The 26,457-nt window shown below is 62.3% G+C and overlaps 1 protein-coding gene and 2 long non-coding RNA genes across 4 annotated transcripts in view; 1 reads left to right on the top strand and 2 right to left on the bottom strand.

Annotated features, from left to right (window-relative positions):
* Positions 1–3,385: 3,385 nt before the first annotated feature.
* Positions 3,386–4,810, bottom strand: LOC309857514. Its single transcript, XR_014307741.1, has 3 exons — positions 4,259–4,810; positions 3,882–4,010; positions 3,386–3,694 (listed from the first exon to the last, which is right to left on the bottom strand). It is a non-coding gene; the product is annotated as an uncharacterized lncRNA (long non-coding RNA).
* A 51-nt stretch (positions 4,811–4,861) lies between these two features.
* Positions 4,862–8,968, top strand: LOC309857472. The gene is made up of 2 exons (XR_014307726.1): positions 4,862–5,526; positions 8,680–8,968. It is a non-coding gene; the product is annotated as an uncharacterized lncRNA (long non-coding RNA).
* Positions 5,864–26,457, bottom strand: part of ZFR2 (zinc finger RNA binding protein 2) — a 36,449-nt gene continuing 15,855 nt past the window's right edge. Inside the window, exons 5-22 of one of the 2 annotated variants that reach the window (XM_082718841.1) lie at positions 26,010–26,127; positions 25,365–25,589; positions 24,990–25,261; positions 21,951–22,133; positions 20,625–20,853; positions 19,409–19,566; positions 18,438–18,557; positions 16,950–17,074; positions 16,178–16,310; positions 15,309–15,499; positions 13,875–14,046; positions 11,468–11,606; positions 10,489–10,586; positions 9,949–10,044; positions 9,201–9,312; positions 8,604–8,701; positions 7,814–8,011; positions 5,864–7,461 (exon numbers count right to left, since the gene is read on the bottom strand). In XM_082718841.1, the coding sequence (XP_082574967.1) occupies positions 7,832–8,011; positions 8,604–8,701; positions 9,201–9,312; positions 9,949–10,044; positions 10,489–10,586; positions 11,468–11,606; positions 13,875–14,046; positions 15,309–15,499; positions 16,178–16,310; positions 16,950–17,074; positions 18,438–18,557; positions 19,409–19,566; positions 20,625–20,853; positions 21,951–22,133; positions 24,990–25,261; positions 25,365–25,589; positions 26,010–26,127 (2,649 nt within the window). In that variant the 3' untranslated portion in view covers positions 5,864–7,461; positions 7,814–7,831. Of the gene's footprint in view, positions 7,462–7,667; positions 8,012–8,603; positions 8,702–9,200; positions 9,313–9,948; positions 10,045–10,488; positions 10,587–11,467; positions 11,607–13,874; positions 14,047–15,308; positions 15,500–16,177; positions 16,311–16,949; positions 17,075–18,437; positions 18,558–19,408; positions 19,567–20,624; positions 20,854–21,950; positions 22,134–24,989; positions 25,262–25,364; positions 25,590–26,009; positions 26,128–26,457 lie in introns of those variants that run through there. The other variant, XM_082718840.1, reaches the window with a different exon arrangement.

The raw sequence follows: 26,457 nt of genomic DNA, 5'->3' as shown, positions 1-26,457 counted from the left end.
CAGGGGTCAAGGAAGCATCCTCAAAGCTCCCAGGCCTGTTCCTACCTCAGGGCCTTTGCATCAGTTGTGCCTTCTGCTTGGGATACTTCCCCAGACCTACCCAATATCCCAGCACCCTAGAATATTTCAACCTGCTGACACTTCCTATCCCCTCCCCCTATAGCTCTGGAGAGCTACGATGGTCTAACTGACCACATGCTTTACTTCTTTTTCTTGTTTACTGGCTGCGTCCTCACTAGAACATCAGCTCTCCAGGGGTGGGGATTTGGGACCGTGTCATTCATTGCTGTGGCCTTCGTTCCTGGCACACAGGAGATGCTCGGAACGTATTTTTTTAAGCCAGTGAATATTGGGGAAGGGTGGGGGTAATGAGCAGTGACTGACATGTGTGAAGGGAAAGAAACACTGTCATTGTACCCATTTCACAGATGTGAAAACTGAGGCCCAGAGGGTTCTGTGGCTCCTCCCACCCCAGGACACAGGAAGTGGCAAGCTTCAGTTTTAACCTAGGTCTGTCAGGCTCCACAGCCCACACGCTGCCCAGCAAGATGTTGAGTATATATGACAGACCCCCAAGGAGTTTTCTAGAGAGCAGATGAGGCAGGCCAGTGGCAGCCAGATGTGGGAACAGCTGAACTGCTGGGCCCCCAGCAGATCTTCTGCTGGAGCACATGGCCCGATCAGACTGCCCCAATTAGTACATCTTTAATTTTAGCTCTCTGCTCCCTGCCAGGGACTTGGGGATTCGGTGGAGGAACATTCCGCTCTTTTGAGGAAAATCACTGCATCGCTCATTCTGCAACTGGAGACATGGTCTGATGGGCCCTTCTCCACTCACCGGCTCCTCCAAGAGACCCTTACTGACCACCCATCACGACCCCCCGCCATCTGAGCCCACACCACTGCCTGCGACCCTGTCTTACTCATTCCTGTGGATTGCCCTACCGACTGGCGTTGGCCCCCTTGACAAAACATATGTTCCATGAGCAAGGGCAAGGACGGTCTCTGACTTGGTCAGTCATTTGTCTCTGGAGCCTGGCACATAGCAGAGTCTCAGGTAAACTGTTCGCAGCAGATCAATAAACACTACAGAACACTTTTGTTTTCTAGGACTGGCTTTGTTATTTTCCTGAAGTTAGTAATTGCCTTTGTTTTGTGTGTCTATGTCACTCTCTTTCCCCCAGGCTTTCCAGCAGAACGAACTTCTCCACTCGGGGCCAGCTGCAGCCCGGCTGTACCCCTGGCCCTTCACTGTTTCAGCACTTGGGGGCTCCTAGGGGGTCGCTCCTGTCTCTAGGGTCCAGATCTCTGTGTTTCTTGGTTTGTGCCCTCGTTTTGGGAATGTGCACCTCTAGGCATTGCCAGAGAAGGTATTTTCCCTCCACGCTCCCGTGTGACTGGTGCTCTGGCTGAGAACACTGTGCTGGTGGTGGCTTTCAGTCTTGGGCAGTTGAACAACCCGAAGCTACCCTGTTTCCTCATTGTCTACTTGTCACATTGTTCCTCTCTCTTTGGACACTTGTAGAATCTCCTTCACCACATCCTGCACTTTCAAAGTGTGGTTTTGGTGTGGGGGGTTGGATTTTTTGTTGTTGTTGTTACTTTTAGTGCTGGGCAGTTAGTGGGCTTTGTCATGTCTTCCATTCCTAGCAAACTTTCTTAAATGACGTCCCTGGTGATTTCTCCCACTTTGGAGTCTCTCCTCTGTCATATATTGGGCTTCCTGCCTTTTTTCTTTCATCTTCTCGTTCTTTTTCTTCCAAGCCTGCCAACATTTCCATCTTGACTATCAGGTTTTTAACTTCCAAGGGCTTTTTCTAGTTCTTGGAATGTTCTTTTTCCTTCCTTCTTTCTTTGCTTTAAGTCATCTCCACACCCAACGTGGGGTTTGAACTCCCCTCCCCGAGATCCAGAGTCACACGGTCCTCCGACTGAGCCAGCTGGGCACCCCTGGAATGTTCTTTTTTCGAAATCCAAATGTAGAGCTGTTTCCTGTCCACGGTGTCTTCTACAAGCTCTCCAAGGATAACCTGCAGAAGGGCTTCTCTCCAGCTGCTTCCTTCTGTTCTGTCTCCTTCCTCCAACAAGTTACTTTTTTCTCCTCTTTTTGTGTGTTAGTCTCTCACTAGCTAGAATTTATGAGGCACGTGCTGCAAAGGTGGTAGGAGACACCCTGCCCTTAGGGTGGCTTCACTCTGGGTTGAGTATGGGACACTGGTCTCGGGAGTCGCAAACACCAGCAACAACTGCTCTGAAAGCTAAAGGGGTCACGGCTCCAACGCGCAACTTCCATCTCGATCGCCAGTTTCCACCTTTCCACCGGTGCTCCCCCACACCTGCGTCCCAGAGGCGGAAGCTTTCTGGGCAGCAAGTGTGCAAAACGGCATTTTACTATTGAGTCCTCCCCTAGCTCTGCAAGGCTGGTACTGCTGGTTTTGATTAAGCTTTACAGAGGCTCGGGAGGCGAAGTGAGCTGTCCTGACCCCCACCCCCCAACCCACAGCTCACATGTTCAAGGACCACACTGACACTGGAGTCACCCTCATGTAGGAAGTGACAGCTTCTGGTTCTTTGGGTCCTCCCAGGGAAGGCACCGAGTGCTTGCTGACTGGCCACGGAACACGCATCCACACTCTCGCGGGTAGATCTGCGGAAGCCACGTGAGTGGCAGTCCATGGCGCGTGGCAGATGTTCCGTAAACACGTGTTGCGTAATCGAGAAGACGGGAGAACGGCCATGGGACGTGAAGACATCACAGAAGGAAACCAAACTGCTACACTTCGGTCCATGCGAAGAAGATATTTTGGAAATGAGAACGCACAGTCCCGGCTTGGGGGCGGAGAACAGGGCTCCTTCATTTAACCAGAGGGAGACCGGCAATGCTCTGGGGGAACGTAATGTTGCCCACGGAGTTTCAGATGCCTTCACGCGCTCGTGCCCTTTGATCGAGAAGTTCCATTTTGGGATATCTATGGGAGAGACAGAATCCCAACTGTACAAGAACGTGTTCGTCGTGCTGTCGTTTATAATCTGACAACAGTCTAAGTGTCCGCCAGTAGGGGGTAGCTAAGATTCGGGTACTGTCCTTTTATGGAATACTACGCATCTGTCAACAATTACATCTCTTCCAGGACGTCGGGGTGGCTCTGTCTGTGAAGCGTCTGCCTTGGGCTCAGGTCATGATCCCAGGTTCCTGGGGCCAAGTCCCGCATCGGGCTCCCTGCTCGGCGGGAAGCTGCTTCCCCTCTGCTCCTCCTGCTCCTGCTTCCTTTCCATCTCCCTCTCTCAAATAAATAGGTAAAATCTTTTCTTAAAAATTACATCCCATCATAGTAGCCAAAATAGTGCAAACAACCGAAAGGTCCATCAGCCGATGAGGGGCTGACAAGATGTGGCCGCCACACACGGAATACCAGCTGCGGACAGGAGCGAGGCCCCCACGCGCTGCCCTGGGGACGGACCCCGAGCCCACGTCGCGCAGGGAGGGAACCAGACACAGGAGGCCACACCGGGTGGGAGTCCACGCGTGCGACGCGCCCAGACCGGGCTCCTCCACCGACGGGAAGGGTGCTGGGGAGGGGAGCGTGACTACTGATGGGGGTGAAGCTTCTTTTTGGGTGACAGAATGCTCTGGGATGAGAGTGGTGATGCTTGCACTCCTCTGCAAAAGCGCCAAAAACCACTGCGTTGTACACTGTGAAATGAAGCAGTTTTATGTTATGCGGTCACTGCCACGATTGTAAAAATTACGTGGTAAGGTCTGCAGAAGTATTACATCGGACAAAGCATCTGAGCGCACTGAAACCCCCCGAGAAACCCGCGCTGTGACAGGGTCAAGGAGAGGACAGCGGGAATCAGCGGTACCGAGAGCCGCTCCGCACCCGAGAGCGCGGGAGACACCGGAAGGAAGGAGACACCGGGTGTTCGGGCTGGTCCGGGTCACTCCTCTGCCGTCGTCCTGAAGCGTGGCCTTCTGCGTAATGGAAAACCCAGCGCACTCGAGCTCTCGGCTGCAAAAGCCGACGTAAAACTCAGCGTCTTTACCGTCGCACGGTGCAAGCGCGCGGCTCAGCGGCGGAGAGCTCGGGCGCGCTACTGCACGGCCACCCCCGCCGTCCTCTTCCGGAACGTTCCGTCCCCCACGCGGAGACTCCGTCCAGTGAAGCGCAGACTGCCCCACCCCTGCCCCAGCCCCCGCTCCCACCCTCTCCTGTCTGTGTGGACGCGACTCCTCTGGGGCCCTCCTGGGAGTGGGGACCTGCGGGAGGGACGGGTCCTTCTGGGTCTGACTCCTCTCGCTGAGCCCCGTGTCCTCGGGGGTCCCTCCGCGTCGTGGCAGGGGTCAGGGTCCCTCCTTTCTTCCAGAGTCTGGGTGGACTGTCCAGTGTGTCCATCCACCTGCTGATGGGCACGTGGGGCACGTGCGCCCTGTGGCCTGCGGGGACACCGCTGCGGTGACATCGCGCTGTAAATACCTTCGTATTTCCCAGAGCTTTCTTTCTGGCCGGACAAACGGGGCACTGGCTCGCTCCTCACCCCCGCCCAGGCCGCCTTCTCCACCGCAGGAGAGACCCGCGTCCTCCGGCCGGTCCGCTCGGCAAGTCTCCGGGGCAGCCAAGCCACAGGCGTCCAGGGAGCCCTCGGAGGCGCCCCCCCACCCCACCCCCAGGGCAGCCCGAGCAGCCAAGCCTGCGGAGACGCTGCCTCGGCCACCGGGGGGTTTCAGACCAGGACGCGGGGGCTTTCCCGGCTGCCCTCCGAGCGGGGTGGCAGGTGTGCCCGCCGGTTCCGTCTGGCGCGGCCCGCCAGGCCCGGCTGCAGCCCCGCCCACGCGGCCGCGTCACCGCTCCCACACTCACCGTCTCCTAGCAACCGGGCTCCGGCCCGCGGCCCGCAGCCCGAGGTCTCCCCGTCTCCTGCCCGCCTGCGCGGGGCGGCTCGCTCCGGGGTCCTCGGCCGGTGGGGGCCCGGCTGGAGAGGGAAGATCAGAAGCGACCCCTCCTCGGGCTTGCAGGGAGCTCCGTTCCCCCAGACGCTTCATCCATCTGGACCCAAGGCTTCGCTAACCAACTGCTTGATTTTTATTTTTATTTTTTTGGAGTTGCTAGGGGGGGAAAGATTTAACTCCCTGTCAACAGGGTTGGTTTTAGACCACTCGGTGGTGAAGATACTGTCTTCCCCAGGAGCCAGGGATGGGGACCAGCGAACGGTGGGTTACGGGGTTTCCCAGAGCTGCCCCTGCTGGGAACCGCGTGCGGGTCATAGCAGTGGGGGATGCGTGGCTTTCCAGGGCGGGGCAGGTGGGATGGTCGTGGCCGCCAAGTCCTCGCCCCGGGCCTCCTCTTGCCCCTGCCTTCGCTGAAGCCTCTCGCCCAAACCATGACAACGGTCTCCTGGGATAAGACGGCAGCAAACAGCGTCCTCTCAGGCGGGAGGCACGCTCCTCGGACAGTGAGACTCCCCTCTGGGTGTCAGAGCGCGGCTTCAAGCAGTTAACACATTTATTGGGTGACTACTATGTACTCGGTAGGTTCTAGACCCGGGGATACCACAGCGAGTGAAGTGGATGCGTTCCCTGCCCACAGAGTTCCCATCGGTGGGGGAAAGCAGGGAACGCATGGACCCCAACCAGTGGTGTGTGGTGAGCAGATGACGAATGTGGTTACGTGACAGGGTGAGGTGCTCAAGGAGTCTGTGAGGCGACGTCTGGGCTGAGATGCGAGGGAAGGAAGGCGTTGCTGGCCATATAGGTCAGGGAAGAGCTTACCAGGTAGTGGGAACAGCATGTGCAAAGGCCCGGGGGTGAGAACAGGTTTGGCTGGTCTGAGGACAGCAGGGGCTGGTGGGTCTGAAGCGGAGTTACGGAGGAAGGGGGTGGCAGATGGGCTTTTGTGGGGCTTTGTCAGGATTTGGGGTTTTATTCTGAGCTCCTACTGCCGGAGGAATGAAGCAGCAGATGGGTCACCATGATGGCAGGCGGAAGTGGGGCACAGAGGAACCCGGGAGGACTCCCCAGTGGTGGTGGTGAGCCTGGGGAGCTGGTTGAATGGCAGAGCCATGGACAGATGCAGGGGGTGGGTGCGGTGAAGCTCTGCCGCAGGAAGTGAAGACGGTTGGGACCCTCCCCTGTGCCCCATCCGTGGCTGCGGGCAGGACAACTCCTAGGTGTTGTCAGAGTGCCCACAGGAGGCAGGGGGGCCGGGGCCCTCCGCCCAGGAAGGAGGCCCAGGGCTCCAGAGGCAGAGGCGAGCGGCCCGCCCTCCCCAGGAGATAGCAGTGGTTAGACAGGGGCCGGCTGCTTCCGGCTTGCAGCAGATAACGGCCGGATAGTACAAGGCTGGGCTTCGCCAGCACGAGGCGCTGACAGTCCCCAGCCCGGCTCTGAGAAGGGGGTCCTGGCGTCTCTCAGCGCTGGTCTGTGCACCAGCCCATGCTCTGACACGTGTCACTCCCCATGCCTCCTCCTCTCTGCTCTCTGCGCTGTCGCCTGTGCCATTGCCTGGGGAGGCCTCGGGGGCTTGAAGCTGTCGGCTCAGCCTGGGACCAGAGCTCCCCGTGTGAACCGCCCCCTCCCTCCTGAGGTTCACAATGAGCATTTGGGAAAACTCCAAGGAACCCTCCATAGGGGCCCTGCAGGTGGAAAGCCCCCAACCCCAATTCAGCTAAACCACCACCTCCTCCTCCAGGAAGCCCTCCAGGCCCCCCACCTTCCCACTCAGGGGCCCACTGTTCATTTCTGGGACCAGGCCAAAATGGGTTCCTTGAGCAGCCATGGGGCACTTGCGAGATGACTGCTTCTCGGGTGGGGTCCCCAGGGCACACTGGTGTGGGGAGGGCCCGAGGGACCCACATGTCGGGGTGCAGCCTCCGGGCAGCCCAGCTCCTCGGCCTTCTCCTCGCTGCTCACACCTGTGGCCCGAGGCCCAGAGAGCGAGGCGGGCTCCCTGCCCGGAGCCCCGAGGGAGTGGCGGGAGGGCCCGCAGGGGCACCTGCACCCCAAGGGAAGAGCGCACAGTCCACGCCAACAGACACGATTTATTTACCCCGGGCCCTGCGAGCTCTCGGGCGGCTCCAGCAGCCCACGAGACGCGGAGCCACGCTCCCGCCATCCCCTCAACACAGATACGGAACCGAAGGGATCGATGGAGCCCAGGTGGGCTTTTCTCCTTCAGGGTCCCCGGGCAGCTGGGCAAAACGCCGCGGCGGAGAGGGAGTCTGGCCGCATCGGGGCGGAGGCTGGGGGCGCCCCCACGCCCACCAGGCCCAGCCCTGGGCCTGCATCGGCCGCACCCGAGTGGGAACGAGGGCAGAGCCCAGGCCTGAATGCAAAGCGGCAGACAGCGGTGGTCGAAGGCGCTCGTCGGCACGGGGTCAGGGCGGGCTGTGGGTCACGGACATCTCTGGGGGGCGAGGGGAGCGCCCAGCCCGCGCCCTCACCACCGCCGGGCTCCAGCATCCTCCCTGCGGGTCCGAGAGCGGGAGAGACACCGCCCAGCTCAGGCCCTGCAGACCTCTGGCAGCTGGGGGGGTCCCTAGGCTGGGGGCCCGGCTGTGCCCTCAGGGTGGGCCCCCAGCCCCCTGCTCTCCCTGGCCTGCCTCCCCAGCCAAGAAGGCCCTTCGGCAGGATTTCAAGGGCATGAACAGGGCGGGATCCAAGGGAAACAGGCAGGGGCCGTGGGGAGGGGCGGGGCGGCCCCCGTGGCTCTCGCGCCCTGGTAACAGGGTTTCACGGAGGACTGAAACACAAGTGTTTTTAAAGAAACCCATGGAGAAGACACGACGGTCCAACGTCAGGATGGATCCAGGGACTCACGCGCAGGGCTGAGGCTGCTCACGCGGGCTCCTCTTCGCCCGGCCGGCCCTGCTTCCTCTGGACGTCACCCTCGGGGGCCGCACTCGCCTCCCGCAGCCTCTTGCGGAAACGCGGCCCCGGCCGGCTTCTGGGGGGCGGCAGAGGCTCCATGCCCAGGACCGCGTGGATCTGCCGGAACGCCAGCAAGCGCAGGGCGTGCTGGGGGCAGACAGCGGGTCAGCACCCCCCACCCCTTGGCACCCCGCAACGCCGCCTGGGCTCTGGGCGCTTCCCACGACCGCGGAAGAGAGGGAGGGGGCTTCGCTGGGGTCAGCGGAGGGCAGGACACTGCCAGGTCACCCCTCGGGGCATCAGCCCCCGCCTGCCCCTCTACGGGGACCCCAAACCCTGCATCTCCCGTTCGCCTCAGATCCCAATCAGATCCCAAGCAACCTGGTGCTTCCAGTCTGGGGCGCGCCGTGAGCGCCAGGCCCGCTACGGACTCCGGGCCGCTGGGAGAGCTAACACCCCCACCAACAAAAGGGAACCCACAACCAGGCGCTCAGGGCTGGCGGGGCCAGTCGCGCTGGAGGCCACGGCTGGGTGGTGGCACAGCACGGGCAGGAGGGCCTCGGGGGGCACCGGGGAAAAGTCCGAGCCAGTGCGGCCCTGGGTGCGCGGCCCTGAGCTGGGCTCCCCCGCCCCCAGGAGCAGTCGTGTTACCCACAGGCTGCCCAACTCTGCAGGGGCGGGGACAGGGGGCCACCTCCCCGCACCCACTCCTGTGGAGTCGCCGGGGCTGCGGTCCCACCTGGGCACTGGCCGTGAGGTCCTCGCGCTGCTGCCGTGTCATGGCCCCGAGGGTGTCCCTCTGGTCTCTCTCGCAGGGATCCTGGAGCCCAGGCCCGTCTTGGCGAGGGGCGGTGGGAACAGCACAGGAGAGAGCGGCCCGTGAGAGGCCGCCGCGACCGCGGGTCCCTGCGCCCCTGACACTGTGTGACCACACGGACGGGTCACTGCTTCGCTTCCACTCTCTTAGCCTGCTACCATCCTGTGTCACTGGAACAACCCGGGAACTCCCTTTCTGCATCGAACATCTCAACTGCGGGGCGGTGTGGGGTCTCCCCTTGGCGGTGGAAAATACACGGCGTGAACACCCCTGCCTACAGCCCGTTATCCGTGTTACCCTGGCTGTTTCCTTCGCCAAGATTCCCGGGGCGCGCCAGAAAGGACAGGAGGGCCCCCCGAGAACCAGGGCCGTGCTGCCCCAGGGCGGGCCCCTCTCCTGCCCCAGCCCGCGCCCCGCCCTCCTCCGAGGGTGCATCCACGTGCCTCCCCTGGAGCCTGTGGGTCTGTCCGCCCGTCCTCCTGTCTGCCTTGAACGGGGCTCCCCGGCAGGGGGACTGACCTTCCAGGAGTGTCCCTGAGGCCACACACTCCAGGACACGCCTCATGCCGTCCCCAGGACTGAGGGGCCCCGACGCACTGCTCACAGCCTTCTCCGCCAGCAGCTCCATGGCCTGGGCAGTGTGGGGACAGCAGAGACACCGTGACTTGGGGGAGAGCTCTCGGGGGAGCTGAACCGGAGGGAGAGCAGCAATGATGGGCTGGGCAGGGTCTCCAGGGGACCCCGAGCTCCTTCCCTCAGGGCCACTCCCCCTTGAATTTCTGCAACAAAGGGGGACCCTTGGAGCCTCCCCTCCCTGGGGCCTGGCTGAGCACAAATGACCTCGCTCTCCACATCTCCGACTCCTCAGCTAATCCCAGGCACGCAAACACCGTGGGCCAGCATCCCAAGGGTTAAAAGAACCGCCCTCTGGGACCCTCGTGCATTTAGCTGGGGATCCCAATGACCCAGCGAGCAGCTCTGGCGTGCCCCCCGCCCCAGGGAGCCGCCCTGCCTGGAGGGGTCCTGCAGGGACACAAGGTCTTGGGGGCGCTTCTAGACTTAGAGGGAAACCACTCCTCTCGGTGTCAGCACGGATCTTGTGTCCGTAAGGGGGTGGTGTCAAGACCCTGTCCCCGATGCACACAGGGCAGGGAGTGGAGGCTGGGAGGGGGGCACTAGGAGCCGCTGCTCAGGCACTTGGACAGCCCAGCCGTGGGAAACGGGGGCATGTGTCTCGGGCTAAACGAGGCCCACGTTGGTGCCTTACCCAGTGCGGCAGGGCCCCCCAGGCGGGCACACGCCGGCAGAGGTCACGGAGGACCCTGAGCACAATCACGCACGGCTGCAGGCCGCTGGCGCGAGCCTTTGGGAAAAGAAGTACAGCGTCGGGTCAGGGAATCACGTGTACGGGGCCCTGGGCACAAGGGTGGCCGCTCAGGGCTGTGATCCAGGCCCAGGAGGGACTCCGGTGGTGGGGAGGGGGCGGCACAGACTGGCTGGCCTCCAGCGAGGGAGCTGGGAGCCGAGTCCTTTCCCCAAGAGATCCCACGCCAACCCAACAGGCCCCATCGGAGCCCCCAGTAGCTGCCATCGGGTGGATCAGGGGCCGTGGCAGCCCCAGCCCCGAGCAGCGAGCTCTCTGGCCACGTTCCTGACACGAGTGTCGGTTCATGCTGGGCAGGGGGACACAGGCTGGCCGGCCAGCCGGGGACATGCCGTGCAGATGGCTGCCCTTCCTGGTTGTATGCCGAGCCCACTCCCCTGAGCAACAGGGCAGAGCCCCCATGCCACTGCCCCCATCCCTGACCTGGAACCACTTGGCGTGGCGGAGGGCGGCCAGCGCCTGGAGGCTCTTCTCCGGGCTCAGGACGTCGCCTGGGTCGGGCGGAGGCACCTGCATTCCCTCTAGGAGGAAAGAGCATGTGGGCACGGCGCCCTTCCCCCCCTCCTCCCGCCTCACTGGGCCGTGTGGCCCCAGCCCTTGGGTTTCTGGAAGGTCCAGGGCTCCGGACTGTCTTCCCTCCAGGACACCACAAGGACCAGAGAAGTTATTTCTCTGCAAATCCTCTCCCTCTGCCGTCCCGTGGTGAGCAAGTTACGGTTCAGGTGGGAAGCTATGGACGAAGCCAGGCTTCCAGGCACTTCCAAGTGCATCACGGCAAGGGAGAAAGTGGGTCAGATTCTAACAGGTGTCATCGTTGACGGAGAAGGCCCCAAGTCTGGGAGCGACTCGCGCACCTTCTCCTGCCTTCTTACCACGACCCCACACCCACCTCCTTGCTCCAGGAGGCCCTGGACCACAGACAGAGGTCAGGCGATGGAACGGAGTGTCCCTTGTGCATAAACGTCCCGGACCAACCCCTCCTTCAGGCTGAGATGCGGCCAGCAGGGGTGTGTCTGCGAGAAGGGGCTTTCGAAGCTCCCTTCCAGTGACAGCCAGCCCTGGACCCCCACGGGGGAGGGCCACAGCGGGGCTTCCCTCCGGCCAGCCCCGGTCAGCGGCCTCGGACCACTCACACTTCCCCACGTGCCCAGTCTGCCCCTTGTTCATGTGTCTGAGCAAAGCCTAGCAGGGCTTTCAGCTAGAATTTAACAATGTTTTTCTATCCCCGGTATTTTTTTTTTATGACTATGACAACTGGTAACCTTTTCCACCAATGGCTCAAGGGTGCTCCTCTTGAAAAATTTAAGTGACAAAAATGAACTGACTTAAAAAAGAAGGTTAGACAAAACAATCGTGAAGAAGGTTCGAGAATGACAAGTTTGGAAGACAGGCCTGGCCGCACCTTGTTCCATGGAAGGGTCCTCCCGCATCAGGGGCGAGGTGACCGACACAGAGACCCTCATTCTGGGCTCCTCGCAGGAGGAGATGATGATGTTGTCTTCGGAGTCAGAGGAGACCTCGTACTTGTCTTCTGTCACCATCTGTGAAGGGCGAATGCAACCTGAGTCCGTGTCACCCCAGCTGAGAAGCACCAGTAAACGAGCAAGGATACAGTCGAGGGCTGGGCCCTGTGCTGGGGGCCTGGAACTGGCAGGGGATTTACATGTAGCCCCGACCCTGCAGGAGCACACCTACACAGCAACGCGCACAGATAACAAACCCAGTACGTAGGGGCCTTCATATGTAAAGAATGCCCACAGATCAACAACAAGGCCAGCAATCCAATTAAAAAAATAAACTGGTGTGCGACATAACAGGTAGCTTGAGCAAAAGAAATAGAAATGACCCTCTTTATGCAACAACACAAACTTCTCCCATGGTAAGAGAGAACCAATTAAAACTATAACGAGCTACCATTGTCCCCTGGGAGAACAGACATCAACAGTCTGCGGCACAGCTGGGCTGGCAAACCCGGCCATCTATATAATCTGCTGGTGGAGGCTGATCTGGCAACATTTATCAGAAGCATCTGGCCTCAGGCCTTTGGCCAGCAATTCTGCTCCTGGAATAAGCTCTCACATGTGTACAAGGTTACCTGCTCGCTGGAAATGACCTGAATGTCCAACTACACGGAGGGGCGCCTCAAGTTATGGATGGACAGCAATGAAATGTTCGTCAGTCACATAACGCAATGAGGCTCCTTAAATATGCACAGGGGGTTGGACCCTAGAGGTGCTAAGTGAAAACAGCAAGGTGACTTTGCCAGTGGAAGAAGCTATTATTTGGGCACAGCAGGGGAGAATGGGGAAAACCCATTTAGAGATTGGCGTCCAGGCAAGACCCAGGCCCCCTCGGTCACCTGCCACAGGGGCCCAGGAACGCCCCGGCCCTCACTGGGGGGACCCTTCAGGGGTCACCCTCACAGGCAGGCCCTTCCAGGAGACTTTAGAACCAAGGCACATGGTCCAGTGCCCACTGCTCAGAGAGGCCTTATGGCATACCTCGCCTTATTTTGAAGTCTCTACACCCCTAGAGATGCTCTCTGCCCTGGCTAAGCCGTCTTTCCCCACCTGGCCGGCATGGGGGTGCCTAGGTCAGACTCTGGGGTGAAATGCTTCCTGCCACTGGGGGGTTGGGGCACTGGCAGCTCAGCCACAGCCTGGGCTGCCTTTGTGAGGCTGCGTCTGACCCACACACACAGCCCTGCAGTAGCTAGCGGAAACCACCGTGCCATGGGTGCGAAGGAAACAGGTGTTTACTGATTTATTTAAATTGATTTTTATTGATTTATTTAAATTGATTTTTATTGATTTTTCTCTCAAATAAATAAAGAGCTGGTGCACTCATCTGCGAGAGTGGGGGTGGGAGGAGCAGCAGGGGCGGCAGAGGGAGAGAGCCTCAAGCTGTCTCCCCACTGAGCACGGAGCCCGTCGTGGCGCTCCATCCCGACCCCAAGATCATGACCTGAACCAATATCAAGAGTCCAGGGTTAACCAACTGAGCCATGAAAAGGGGTATTTAAATCAGCCAAGTGGGGGTGTGTCACTCCTCTGCTCAAAGCCCTCCTGCCTTCCCACTTCCCTGAGAAACGCAGGCCTACCTGCCCATACGGCCTTCAGGCCTGGTGTGATCCAGGCCCCACAAATGCAGGTCCTTCTACATGGACCACTGCTCCCCCATCTTTCAAGGCCTCCCCCGGTCTCTAGCTCCCCCCTAGAGGCCCCATTCCTATCAGGACACATGGCTCCCCCCATCCTGTCTGATGTGCCTCCCCTGTCCCTGCCAGTGCTCCTGCCTTGGCATCTGACTTCCATTTCTTCACAAGTGGCACATTGGATGTCAGCTTGCTCGTGACCAGAGTGGGGGCCCTGGGGGGGGAGACTTGGGTCTGTGCGGCCCCCAGTGCTGGATTTTCTGGGGATGCAGAAAAAGACTCACCAGGAAGGAGAACGCACGCCCACCCCCCCTGCCCCAGGAAACTTGGTCCTCTGCCAATCATGGTCTCTGCTGAGATCGTCCCAGAACAGTCCAGAGAAGAGGAGCCCAGGTCCCTACCATAGTCCCCAAACGGGTCTTCACAGGGCCGGGCTCAGCTCCACTCACCCCTGTAACGACTGGTAAGTCAGCATCCGCAGTGACAGAACACCTTCCTCCTTTCTTTTACCCTAGACTCGCTTTATAAAGGAACCCCGGAGTTCACTATCTCGTCAACTTTTCTATAAAAACAACCCAGTCTGGGTCCAACAGCCCAAATCGCCTGGAAACAAGGCCATCCCGTCTGGCGGCCACCTGGGCCCCGTGGCTCTTACCGGGAGCTGCTGGGGCAGGTGCTCCGAGATTCTCTGCAGCAGGGCACGTGTGGGCTTCTGCGAGCACAGCAGGGTCAGCCGCACCTTCCTGTCCCCCCGCAGCAGAAGGCCCTTTGCCAGAAGGCCAACCCGCATCACGCCCTTCAGGACCCGCGCAGAGGGGGAGCCACCACTGTCAAGACAAGCCCGCAAATGTGTGAGACCCGCAGGGGAAAGGGGTCGGGAGAAGGGGCCGCCGCCAGGGTCCCCCCGCTCCTGTGCTCACGGGCTCCTTGCGGGGCCTCTGCCTCAGTTACCCCATCTGTGAAATGGGCCTGCGCCCCTGGGGACAAGCCCACCAAGTTGCACATGCCCAGTAAGGACTGCTGGTTTTTACTCCTTCCTGATAATCTGCATTCTGAGGAAGGCCACCAGTGGCCATCCCCGTGGGGGATGTGTGTGCACGCACCTCGTGGAGGCCGACGTGTGGTCACTGGACCACAGGAGTCTGCAGGGGCTGGGCTGAGCGCCGTGGGCGTGCACACACAACACCCGCGACAAGCTGGTACGGGACCCAGCACCTTGCGCGAGGACGCTGGTGGGGGCTGGGGGCACCCCTGCTTCTCTGACCGCGCAGGTGGAGGAGGGGCCCTCTCCCAGGGAAGGCCAGGGGAGCTCGCACCCGAGGGCACACGTGCGCTCCCCCAGGGCGCAGACACTGTGCTAACAAGAAGGAACTGAGTGGCATCAGCTGGCTGCAAATGGAGGGACACTGCAGGACCGCTCTGGCCTACGCGTGCGGTGTCCAGCACGGGCGGAGCCCCGGGGACGGGCAGTGCAGGCAGGGGGTGCCAGGCAGGGGCAGGGGCGCACGGACTATAACAGGACGAATCTCCGCCAGCAGCAGAGGCCAACCAGGGTGATGGGCGCACAAGGTCGTCCGTGCCCCAGAACGGTCCCCGCCAGCGTGGCTGAGACGTAGGCTGCACGGCGTGTTCGAGCATCATACAAGGGCGGCCACCCAGAGAGAAAGGACTTGGAAGACAGACTTCATCCAGATCCCAGGTGGAGAGGCCTCCGCGCCCCAACAGCCACAGCGACTGTAAGAGTGACTCACGCAGGCGCTCGGGGGCTCTCCCGCTCGGCGACCTCACCGACCCTCAGAAGAAGAGAATCCCCCTCGGTTTCCCATTCGCAGATGAGAAACAGCCCGGTTCCCCCTTCACAAGGAACATTTCTAGATGCACCCTGGATAGGAAGCGTCCATTTGGGGAAAGTTCTGTCCGCAGGCTGGGAAGTCCCAGGGACCTCGGAGAGCTCAAAGCCGATCAGAGGGAGGCGCCTCGCCCCCCGCCAGCCATGTCCTGTCCAGAACCCCAACCCTCCACCTGGGGGGCCTCCCTGCCCCGCTCAGTCGGCCTGGGGCCTGGGGAACGGAGAGTGACCCCCCACTACCTGTGCTCACCGCCCGCGTGCACTGGGCTTCCGGAGTTCTCCTCGGCCAGCACGTCGGACACCAGCTTGAGGGCGCGCTCCGAGTGGGAGACGGCCTTCTGCACGGCCAGGAGCTCCTCCTCCGTGGGGTAGATGGCCGCGTGCTTCCACAGGACGTGCCGGTCATCGCTGGACTCCGGCCGCCGTGCGGACTGCAGGGAAAGGCGGGCTGGTCGTGAGCAGGCGGCGAGGCCCCGGGCGCCGGGCGCGCAGGGGACAAGGTGAGCGTCAGCCCCGCTGAGGCATGGTACATGCAGCAGGGGGCCCTGGAGAGCCCCCAGAGTCAGGCTGGCTTTGGGGGTGACAGGCAAGGGGCAGCAGAGAGCCAGGCGAAGGAAGGATGGGGACCCACGAGGCGGTGGACTGGCGAGAATGTGGGGCCGCGTGGGGCCTGCGGGCTCCCCTTTGGTGACGTCCTTCCATTTCGGAGCCAGAGGCTGTGCAGCCAACTCAGTGGGGCGCCTCCCCCCAGCAAGGTGGGAACGGGCGGCTCCCATCCAGTCCCGGGCCCAGCCTGCACGGACGGATGCCGAGGGCTCTGGAGGGAAGTGGTGACCTGGGCCTGGGAGCCAAGGGAACTCCAGTGGCCAGTGATGGGGCCCGGGCCTGGGATTCCTACTGGTGACCAGTGACGGGGCTGGGCTGTGACCCTCAGGCCCCGCCAGCGCCCACCCCCGGACACCTCTCGGGGGTCATGGCTCAGAGGCGTGTTCCTCGCTCCTGGAGGAGTCAGGGATTTGGGTCCTTCTAGGGAGGGCCTGAGGAGGCTGCTGTCCGTGGGGCCTCCACAGCAGGAGGCATGCTGGCACGAGGACAAGGCCACCACCCACCAGAGGTGAGCCGGGCGGTGCCCCCGGCCTGCTGGCGAGGGAAGGAGAGTGCTGGTCGGGCGAAGAGGGTCCAGGCTGCTCATCGGGGGCCTGAGGCCCCTCCTCCAGTCGCCTCCTGCACAGCTCCTGGCGCCTGCAGGGACCCAGGGGGAAAAGCTGCTCGAAGCGGCTGCGGGACCCCTGGGCTTGTCGCATCAGAAGCGGGCCTCATCCAGAGGCTGAGCGACGCTGGGGCTCCAGGACCACCAGAGAGCGCTGCCTCCACCTGACGGGGCCCCCAGGGCCCATGACACGGGCCTGCCCAACGCCCGCCATGGCCCAGGGAGACTGAGGCGATGCGGGCCGGAGGACAGAGGCCAAGGGCAACAGGTGGGGAAGGAGCGGGTGACGGCCGCCCCAGGTCTGTCCTGAGCTTTGTTCCCCAGCTCAGACGCTGCCCAGGTCTTCCGTCGATCAGACACGGCATCAGAAAACGCGTTCAAACTGCTCCAGAGGGTGGAGGAAGGCGTGACAGATATGTCGGTGGTCAGGGGACGCCGGGGTCGGGGACACCGGGGACAGGGCGCACAGAGACCCGGGGCTTCCCTGTGAACGGGAGCCCAGAGCCCTGCTCCACGGCTGCGGGCTTGTGCTGTCCTGCGTGACCATCTCCCCCGAGGGCGGTGTCCCCTGCCCACACTGCAGGGGCGAGCTCCTGGGTCCTTAAGCCCGAAAGCGAGCAGAGGGTGGGGGCAGCCCAGCAGGGACCCCGTGCGCCTAATTCCCCGCATACCAGCGCCGCATCTCCTCGAGCTGCTGCCTGCTCAGCTGCCTCTGCTTCCTCAGCCTGGCCTCCAGAAGCTTCCGAGCTCTGTGGCTGGGCTTCACTGCGATCGGGAGGTCTGGGTTCACTTTTTTCTGGAAAGGGCAGGAAGGGCTGTGAGACGGGAGACCTTCCTTTCGACAAATGCCAGGGGCCTCAGGAGCCCCCGGCGCCACGGCCTCCTGCCGGCTGACTCCACAACGGGGCTCCATCCCACAGAGCCTGGACGCTCCAGGGACCCACGAAACAGGGAGCTCCCGTGGGGAGCGCGGCCGCAACACAGCAGCCCGGAAGGAAGGAAATCCAGCCCCACCGTGGACGCCCTCGCTGGCCACGGACGGGTCGCTGGAGAGCCAACGTCAAGCGCATATTTCGAATCAAGCTAACTCAGCGGAAACGCGGTGAGACCCAGCGATCCGCGTTTTCAAGGGCGTCGCAGATTCTCCCGTGGAACGTAGTTTATGGTGAGTCCCTCATCGTTCCCAAACACAGCGCTGTCTAGGGGGCCTTTGCTCTTGCCAACGGCCCACGTGTCCATCGATGGAAGGACCAATACACAGTGTGTCCCCCACGCACAGGAGTGTCCCTCGGCCACGAGCAGGAGTGAGGCCCCCACGCGCTCCCCTGGGGACAGACTCTGAGCTCACGACACGCAGGAAGGGAACCAGACACAGAAGGCCACACAGGGTGTGAGTCCACGCGGGTGACACGCCCAGAACAGACTGGTCTGTGGACTGGGAAGGGGGCTCGTGGGGGCCGGGGGCTGGGGGTGACTGCGAATGGGGATGAGGCTTCTCTCTGGGGTAATGGAATGTTCTGGAACTAGAGAGACGTAAGGGTCACAGCTCTGGGATTGCACCACAGTAAAAGCCCGGAAACCGTAATATTCATGTGGGTGAACTGTGTAGCACGTGAGTGACACCCCAACGGAGTAGCTAGAAGAGGGGTGTGCACGCGACAACTCGTCCCGCCGCCCCGTGAACCTGTGAGAGAGGGGCCGGAGGAGGCGGCTCTCAGCCCCTCCTCCGGTGCAGCCCACGGGGCAGAAGGGCCCACAGCCAACCCCAGGTGGGGAGTAGACCAGCCCAGCCAAGGTCCTGTTGGTGCTGGGGGTCTCGGCACCCATCTCCCGGGCCCCTCCCAGGAACGGCTCCCAGAGGACGGTCACCCTGCTGCAGCAGGGGCCCCTGGGGCACGACCTCTGGCCCCCAGGCTCCCCTGTTGCCCCCATGCCCCATCTCGGCTGCATCTCTGAGCCTGTTCCGTGTGCTTAGGGACCCCTCCGGCAACAGGTGGGTCCGGAGTCGAGAGACGCCACGGGGATCCCAGCCGGGGCCGGGTTTGCCGCGGTCTCCAGGGAACGTGGGGTACAGGCCCCCAGCACCCGGAGCTCCTGTTAGGGGCGTGGGACGGGGTGCAGGAAACCTGGCGGTCAGGTCCCACCGCAGCCCCGCACACCTTGTACTGCAGCCGGTGCCGCCGGCCCCTCACGTGCGTGTCCCTGGCCGTGGCGTTCCCGACGCTGCACTCGCACAGGCCGCACTGGAACCCGACCACTTTGCCTTCCTCGTTGCGCACCTGAGACACAGAGCCCTGCTGAGCCGGCCGCCACCCACGCAGTGCGACCGGTTCCCCAGGCAGGGGCACAGCCCCCTTCCCCTTGGGGACACCGGACCGTCCCGGGAGGCCTGCGCGCTGGTGTCCCACCTGCCAAGCAGGCTTTGGGGGAGCCGTCATGTCACCAACACACCCTCCGGTGCCCCAGCTGCACTCGGCCACTGTCCTGTCCCGCTCCTCCGCCCGCTCCCCACCCAGGGGTACAGACACCCGCCGCCTGTCCACAGAGCCCCTGCCTCGGCTCCGTTCTGAGCTGCAGCCATCACAGGCCCTGCCGTGTCCCCTGAGGCTTTCATGCACCTTGTCATCACCTCAACTACAAAATGCCAGGGCTTCCCCGGCGGGGCTCCTATCTGGGGAGGCAAAAGTGGCTGAACACAACCAGAAAAAGTGCTAATGCGCCCACTTCCTTTCAGCCAGTGAGGGGGAGCCTGGGAAGCAGGGAAGCGGCCGGGGAGAAGGCTTCCAAATCTGGGTCTAGAAGCTCTTCCAGACAGGCCTTGCAGGCTCCGGGCTCCAGGGCGGTGGCCACGGAGGTTGCACACGGGCTCCTGATGCCCAGGGATACCAGGCCTCTATGTATCTCAGGCCTACCTTCTAGGATCTGAAACCCAGTGCCTGGACCTTCCAGTGAGTTCCGTAAGACACTGTGGCTCACCACGGACTGTGTGTGGACAGGTGCGTACATCTCAAATGGAGACCCGGGGCGCGATCTTGAAGCCTGACCCCTGCTGCAGTCCCTCACCACAGCCCAGAGGGGGAGTGGGGGCACGCCGACGGCCCGGGGCACAGCGGAAGCCTGGCACGGTTACCTCTTCCACGTAGCCTGGGCCCACTGGCTGCGCGGCACAGCTTCCAGAAGCTTCTGCGGAGTCTCCTCGGGCAGGTGGACCTCCAGGCCCATCTGGTGCAGGGTGTGCCCGTTTGCCCTCTGGGGCCCTGCTGCCCGCCGCCTGTGGCTTGGAAGTCCCTAGAAGGAAGAGCGGGGCTGCTCACGACCTGCGCCAGCCAGAAACCAGGGCCGGCTTCCCACCCGCCCGCATGAAGTGTGGAATGAGATGCAAACCAAGGTCTCCTGCTCCCCATTTAGTCCCTCGTGATGTCAGGCGGCCGGATCCCCCGTCCTGAAAGGCCCCTTTCACGCCAGCCTGGGTCTCAGCTGAGAGCTCCAGCCCACCACGCAGCTTTTGGTGCCCGTGTGAACGCGTCCACGGGGAGGCCCAGGTGGCAGGCCTCTCGTGGAGGAGCCTATGGTCGCCCCACTCTTCCAGCTGGACCTAGAGTCATGGTCAAGCTAGCCCCCTCTGGCATGGCCCCCCAGGGGAGACGGGTCTCTGTTACCACACCGCTCTTCGGTTTGCGGTTCGTGTCGTGTGGTGATTCCAAACACAGGGCCACTGAGACTTAAAATCAATCCTCCTCCCCCTTCCTGGGCAAAGCCGGTGGTGGAGAGCAGAGCCTGGGGCGGCCCTGGGTCTGAATCCCACCTCCACTGTGCGTGAGGTGGCCCAGCGCCAGGTACGTGACCTTGCCTCACCTCCGTTTGTCCCTCTGCAAACGGGGAACCTACTTTCCAGAGTGGCAGAGGGCAAACAGGCAATGCCCCAAAGCAGTCGGTGGAGTGCGTGTCTATAGGGGCCTAGCTGCTGCCCCTCGATCCGCGCCCCCAAGGCAGGCCACCCCCAGGAAAGGTGGGGCCGCAGGTGGGGGACCCAGGTGCCCGCCTCAATTTCCTGAGACCCACATATTTCATCAGAGCCCACTCTGTTCACCTTGAGCACCGGGATGTGAATCCTGCCCCCACTGCCCCACGGGCTCTGTCCACGCTTCCTAAGGGTATGGCCCAAAGGTGGCCGGAATGTGGCAGAGAGGGGCTGCCTCTCCCCACCCCGGCCTCCATCCAGGGCCTGGGCCCTCTGGAGAGAGGGGATGGTTAGCACGCATGCCACAAGGGAAGGGGACAAGCGCTTCTTTGAAATCCCAGCGTGAGGAGTGAGTCCGGGCGTGGCGTTGGGCTGTGACCCATACCCGCACTCGTGGCCTTCCAAGCCGCCGGTCTCTTGGTCAGTGCTGGCTTGCTCGGGGTGCACGCGCTGGGACCCGCAGGGGCTGTGGGCTTGGCAGAGCCCGCGGGGGGACTCTCTGCAGTGAGCGGGGCCGGCTGGCTGGTGCGGGTGGCCTGGGCGGAGCTGGAGTCCCCGGGCACAGGTTCTATGGCAGGGATGGGCTTGCCCAACTTCGTGTGTAGCTTCAAGACCTGGAACAGCGCCCCCCCCCCCACCAGTCAGGGCCCAATCACACCTCCCGGCTCCAAGTCTCTGACACTCACAGCCCAGACCTGCCCCCGCCCAGGGCTGGCCGCAGGTTCCCCCCGGGCCCAGAATGTCCTGGGTCCCAGCTCTCCTGCCGGCCCCCCCCCCCCGAATAGCCAGGCTCGGCTGGGCTCCCCTCCCCCACCTCTCCTCCTCCTGCTTGCTTCCCTCCTCTGGGCGCTGCTCTCGCCTCTGCGGGCTCTGAGTTCGCTCAGGCTTTTGAGAGCCTGCTCTGGCTGGGCCGAAGGAGGGGACAACACAGGCCCTTCGGAAGGTGATCTGAGGGTGGCCCAGCTCTGCAGTGGGGAGATGGAGGAGGGCCAGCCATGGGGGAGGGGGAGCAAAGGCCCGGGGGCAGGTTCTGTGTGGGGCCCTAGACAGGGGCCTTCCTAATCCTTCTGCCCTTAAAGCTGGTGTCCCGCCAGGCTCTCCTCCTGCCTCCAACACACACCCCTTAAGCAAGCAGTACCCTGCAGGTTACCAATACCATTTGGGAAGGGCTGCTGCTTTTTACAAAGTTCCTGCGGGAGCCTGTGGCAAGGACAGACCCTGGGCAGAGAGGTGGGGTCTCCCTGCCTTTTCTCGGGGGGGGGGGGCATCCCATGGAGTTTCTGACATAATACAGGCACTTTCAAGGCCACGGGAAAATGTTCATATCACGATAGTAATCGAGACTACAAACATGGGTATTAAATTACTCCCTTCGATTAAAACACTGCTATCAACATCGACAGGAGCACTCACCGGCTGAACTGTGTAACTGAACCGGATCGGCATCACTGCTAAATAGCAGACCCCAAACGGAACCCGCAGTTTGACCTCATCAACACCCGAACCCTCGTTTCTATAAACACGTAGATACCCAAGGCCCAGAGTGGTCTCCCTGCCGCCTGGGGACAAGGCCGTCACGCCGCTCCACGCCTTGGTCCAGGGGGCAGGGGGACACCCTTCAGAGGAATGCAGTGGCCCGGGGCCCCGTATGAACAGCTTCCTGTCATTGGCGGTGGCCCCCTCGTGGCTGTGGGGCCCTGAGGGCTCCTACCTTCTGGTGCCTGGCTCCCCGGATGTGAGCGGCGTAGGCGTCTGCCCCTGTGCACGACACGGCACAGAGCCCGCAGCGCGGCCTCCCCTGCACCCCGCCCGGGCCGCCGCTGGCCTGGGTGCCCGCCTTCTGGGCCGCCGCTTTCTTCTTGTGCTTCTGCCCCTCCAGGTGCTCACGGTAGGTCTGCAGGCGGAGCGAGAGACGTGTGTGTGTGTGTGTGTGTGTGTGTGTGTGTGTGTACGTACGCGCCCGCACGGTTCACTCGCGGGGACACCCAGACCGCCCCCTGCCTCCCATCACCGGCCGCGCAGACGCTCGAGTGCCCCTTCGTTAAACCCAGTCACCGGCCCAGACGCTCAGCCTGGACCACAGGTTTCTTTTTCCTCTAAAAATGGGTGAGCTGCTTTGGCTTCAGGGCCTCCCTGGAAGGAAAATGCTGGCGCTTCAGGATCTGACCTCAGAAACCACACGAGGACATCCGCTACCTGAATCGCACGGGGCACGTTTGTCAGAGGCGGCTGACACATGGAGGGGGCCAGGCCAGAGCAGGTGCGTGCGTTGCAGGCCCCGCGGGCTGCACCGCCACGTCCGAAATACCGGATGGCATCCGGCAGGTGACCAAGCTCTTAGTGGCATCCCACACTCCTCTCCGGGAACCCTCAAGACAAGGCCAGCTGCAGTGAACACGCTCCAAGCGTGTCAGCTCAACCCAGGCACCCCGACTATGCCAAGACTCGGGCCAACATGGTGACACGGGCCAGTGACACGGGCTGGTTCCGGAGCAGACCGGGGGCAGAGACAGTACTTACTGGAACTCAGGAAACTTCTGAACATTGACCTGAGCCACAGAATACACACGCGCGCGTGCACACACACACACACACACACACACACACACACCGGGTAAGAGCCCGCGGGGCAGAGAAAAGCCTGACAGGACAGACCCAGTGACGCTGACGGGAAGCTGCCGCTAGAGCCGCGAGGAAGGCAGCCCGCATCCTACACGCGCACCCGTTCAACCCCACGGCTTCGACCAACCACAGTCTCATTTCGAGTCCCAGGTCCCGTGTTCCGTGCTCCAGGCCTTCCCCTGACCCGCGGAGGCCACAGTGAGTGGCAGGAGGTAACCCGGTACGTGCGCCACAGGCTCCTAAGCTCAAAGTAAGAGGAACCGTTGGCGACTGTCTTCCCGTCCCGGGACTCCCCGCCGCAACACGCGTCCAGCGTGTGAGAGGGAGACCAAGAGGACGCGTTGGGAAGAGGCCCGTCTGGTGCTCCTGCAGCTCCGAGGGCTCCCCCTGGCCCCGCAGGGCTGGCCTGGAGGCTACACGGCCAACCGGGCTGTCCTGAGAGAGGCCACCTAGACAGATACCTCGAGAACAGGCACCAGGACTGCCAGGGGCCACGGGGAGCCCGGGGACGGACACCCTCCCATGCAGCGGGCGCAGGGCAGGGGGGGGATGGGTCAGTGCTCGAAAGTCTCAGGGTCCCGGCAGGGGTGGCACGGTGGCGGCATCAGCAGGAGCCCGCCCGGGGGGTGAGTGCACACCGAACCAGACACGTGCACGTGGGGACAAGTGAAACTGCAGACTTGAGGGTAAGAAGGAGCCTCGATCAAGGTCAACACCCTGGCTGGGAGCCTGGCTGCCATGCGGGAAGCCGGGCTGGGGACACAGGGACGTGTCTGAGTCGTGACTTACATCTGTCTGCAACCTACAACATCCTCCGTCAAAATTCCAATCTGGGGGCGCCTGGGTGGCTCAGTGGGTTAGGCCTCTGCCTTCGGCTCGGGTCATGGTCTCAGGGTCCTGGGATCGAGCCTCTCATTGGGCTCTCTGCTCAGCGGGGAGCCTGCTTCCTCCTCTCTCCCTGCCTGCCTCTCTGCCTACCTGTGATCTCTCTGTCTCTATCAAATAAATAAAAAAAAAATTTTTTTTTTATTTCCAATCTGAAGAATGCTACAGACCTCAGCAAAAAGCTGGGAACAAAAGGTCACGTTTCTGTGGCGCACTGCACGCGTGGGGACATGCTCGGGCAAAGCCTGTCACTGCAGCTGTCCCCGAGGAGACCAGCTCAGACACCTGCTCCGGTGACAGGGAGCGCAGGGCTGGGCTCCGACCTCCCCCACAGCACTCACGTGTCCCCTTCCTGGGGAGCATCCCGCACTCACGCAACACAGTGTTGTGAAGGGTCTAGAATCAGCAGAGGCTGGTGTTGGACCCGTGAGAGGAACCGAGAACCCAAGATGCAGCATAAAAGTCACGCAGAGAAGCCAAGGTGGGAGCAGAGAAAACTAACCTCCCTTTAACGAGCGCGAGTCTCACTGCGGAAAAAGCGTGCACGAGGTTCAATCAAGAGGCCTGTAGAGACGGCAGGAGATAGGAAAGGCCCTGGCCTGCCTGGGTAAGTGGGGGCCGGAGGGGGGCTTCCAGGGTCTCCTCACGCACCCCGATGGCCTGCGAACCTGGGGTCTATGCACCCCTCCGGGTTCCAGCTCTCTCTCAGAAAGACGACAAAACTAGCACGTGATTCCTGTGAAGACAGGGCCCTCGTATCCTGCACCTCGTGTCCTTTCCGGAGGACGAGCTGGGTTACCTGGGAGTGTGGCTGGGGGATCTCCCTTAGACACTTACACACGTGCGCGCGCACACACTTGCTTCCGTCCACCAGGGGACCTGCATCGAGGCGCGCCCCCCCCAGGCACCTCCTGGAACTGTGTCTGCTGCACCTGCACCCATCGCGGGCCGAGGAAGGGGCTCTGCCCACCGCTGCCCGCTCAGGCAAGGGGAGCCCCAAGACTCCGTTCCTGCCACCAGCAGGCAGTGTCGTGCCTACCCTCCACCCTCTGCCAGCACGCAGGAAAGGCAAACCTGACGTGCCCTGGACGCTGCTAGTTTGCTAACAGGCCTTTGGGGACAGGCAATGCCCCTGATGTCTGGCTAGCCAGGTGGGGGAAGGGGGCTCTCCCAGCCTAGGGCGGGCAGCACAGTCCCAGGAAGGTCCTCTGGGTCTGCTCAGCAGGTGAGGAGGGCAGCTGACCTGGGGACCAGCACAGCTGATCTTACAGATGTCACAGTAGTGAAGTGGGGGCTCCCTGGGGCCAGCCTTGGCTTTCGGTGCTTTGGGAGGCGCCAGAAGCTTTCCAGAGAGGCTGCCGGTGGCAGAGCTGGCCCTGGGACTGCTTCCGGGGCTGCCCCACAGGGAGCCTGGGGGTGTGGGGAGTGGGAAGGGCAGCTGGAGGGGCAGCGGTGGGGGACACTGAGGACCGGCTGCCGAGTGCACCACTGCTTCATAGCTCGGGTAGGCAGGTCCTAGGAAGCAGAGAGAAAAACCAGACATAGGGAGACGGGTTGGTTTGGAGGACGTAGCGAGAGGCATGGCCTGTGCCTGCTGGTACACAGCGATTCATCTTACCCGTGTCCGGGGCAGAGGTGGGGCTGTAGGAGGTCGGGGCATAGGAAGGCAGCGGGGAGACAGAGGCCATGGGCAGAGCGCTGGTCGCCAGCGGGTAGGTGTAGTTCTCGGCGTAGCTCAAGGCTGGGGCGTCGGCTGGCTGCCCTGCCGAGGCAGTGGCCGCGGGTTGTAGGGGCTGCGCTTGGCTGCACCCTCCACTGGGCTGGACAGAAGGTCCTTTAGTCCCTGGAGGGCAAGAAGAACCTCTCTGCAAAGCCACCCTTTACCACAACCCGCAGGTGGACAGCGGGAGCCACGCCTGCCCTTTAACTGTGCCCGTGGCCTCCCCAGACCCCTACTGGCCACGACCGCCTGCAAGTCCAGAACCCCAGGCTCTGCCATCCGGAAACTCCAGGCTCTCAGCAGAACTCACCTCCTTCCAGTGGGGGAAGCCTTCCCGGAATAAACCTGGCTAGCTCCCCTTTTCGTTCTGCTTCTTTCCTTCCCGCCCTCTCTCCCCCACCCCCACCCCCACCCAAGCCTTCCAGGCATAGTGAAGAGACCCCCAGCCCACCTGCTGATCTGCAAACTTTGAAGTGTGACCTTGCGGGGAGGGGGGGCCCTCCCCGCCCCCTGTAAAGCCAGTGGCTCCTTGCAGAAACAGACCTGGCTGGCAGGCCGTGGCCGTGAGCTGAGGCTGGCTGGCAGCGGGCAGGTAATACTGTTTGCTCTCGAAGCTACTGTAGCTTCCAGCATCTGTCGGAGGTCCGCAGCTGTAACTGTCCTGCGAGGGGGTTACCAGAGCGACACATGATGGGGGGGAGCCTCTCAGCGCAGGGTGTGCCCTCGCTCACCCCACGCGTGTGTGTCCCCAGGGTTCCTGGGCTCCTGCTCTGAACCGGGCCATTCAGGAGCTGGGACAGAGTGACCAGTGACACAGATGTGGCCGCTCTCGTGGAAATGTTACCATCTGAGAGCAGAAGTGCTCTGCAGAATGCCTAGCTCGGAGACCGCTCCTCGGAGGAGCAGTGCAGGAACCGGCAGCAGGTGCGGATGTGGGGGCGGGGCTCCGGGCAGGGACAGCTGGAGGCAGGGGCCGCCACACGGAGTCGGT

The sequence above is a fragment of the Mustela nivalis genome (genome assembly GCF_964662115.1).
Source record: "Mustela nivalis genome assembly, chromosome: 1".
NCBI lineage: Eukaryota > Metazoa > Chordata > Mammalia > Carnivora > Mustelidae > Mustela > Mustela nivalis.
This window is presented reverse-complemented; position numbering and strand designations above follow the sequence as displayed.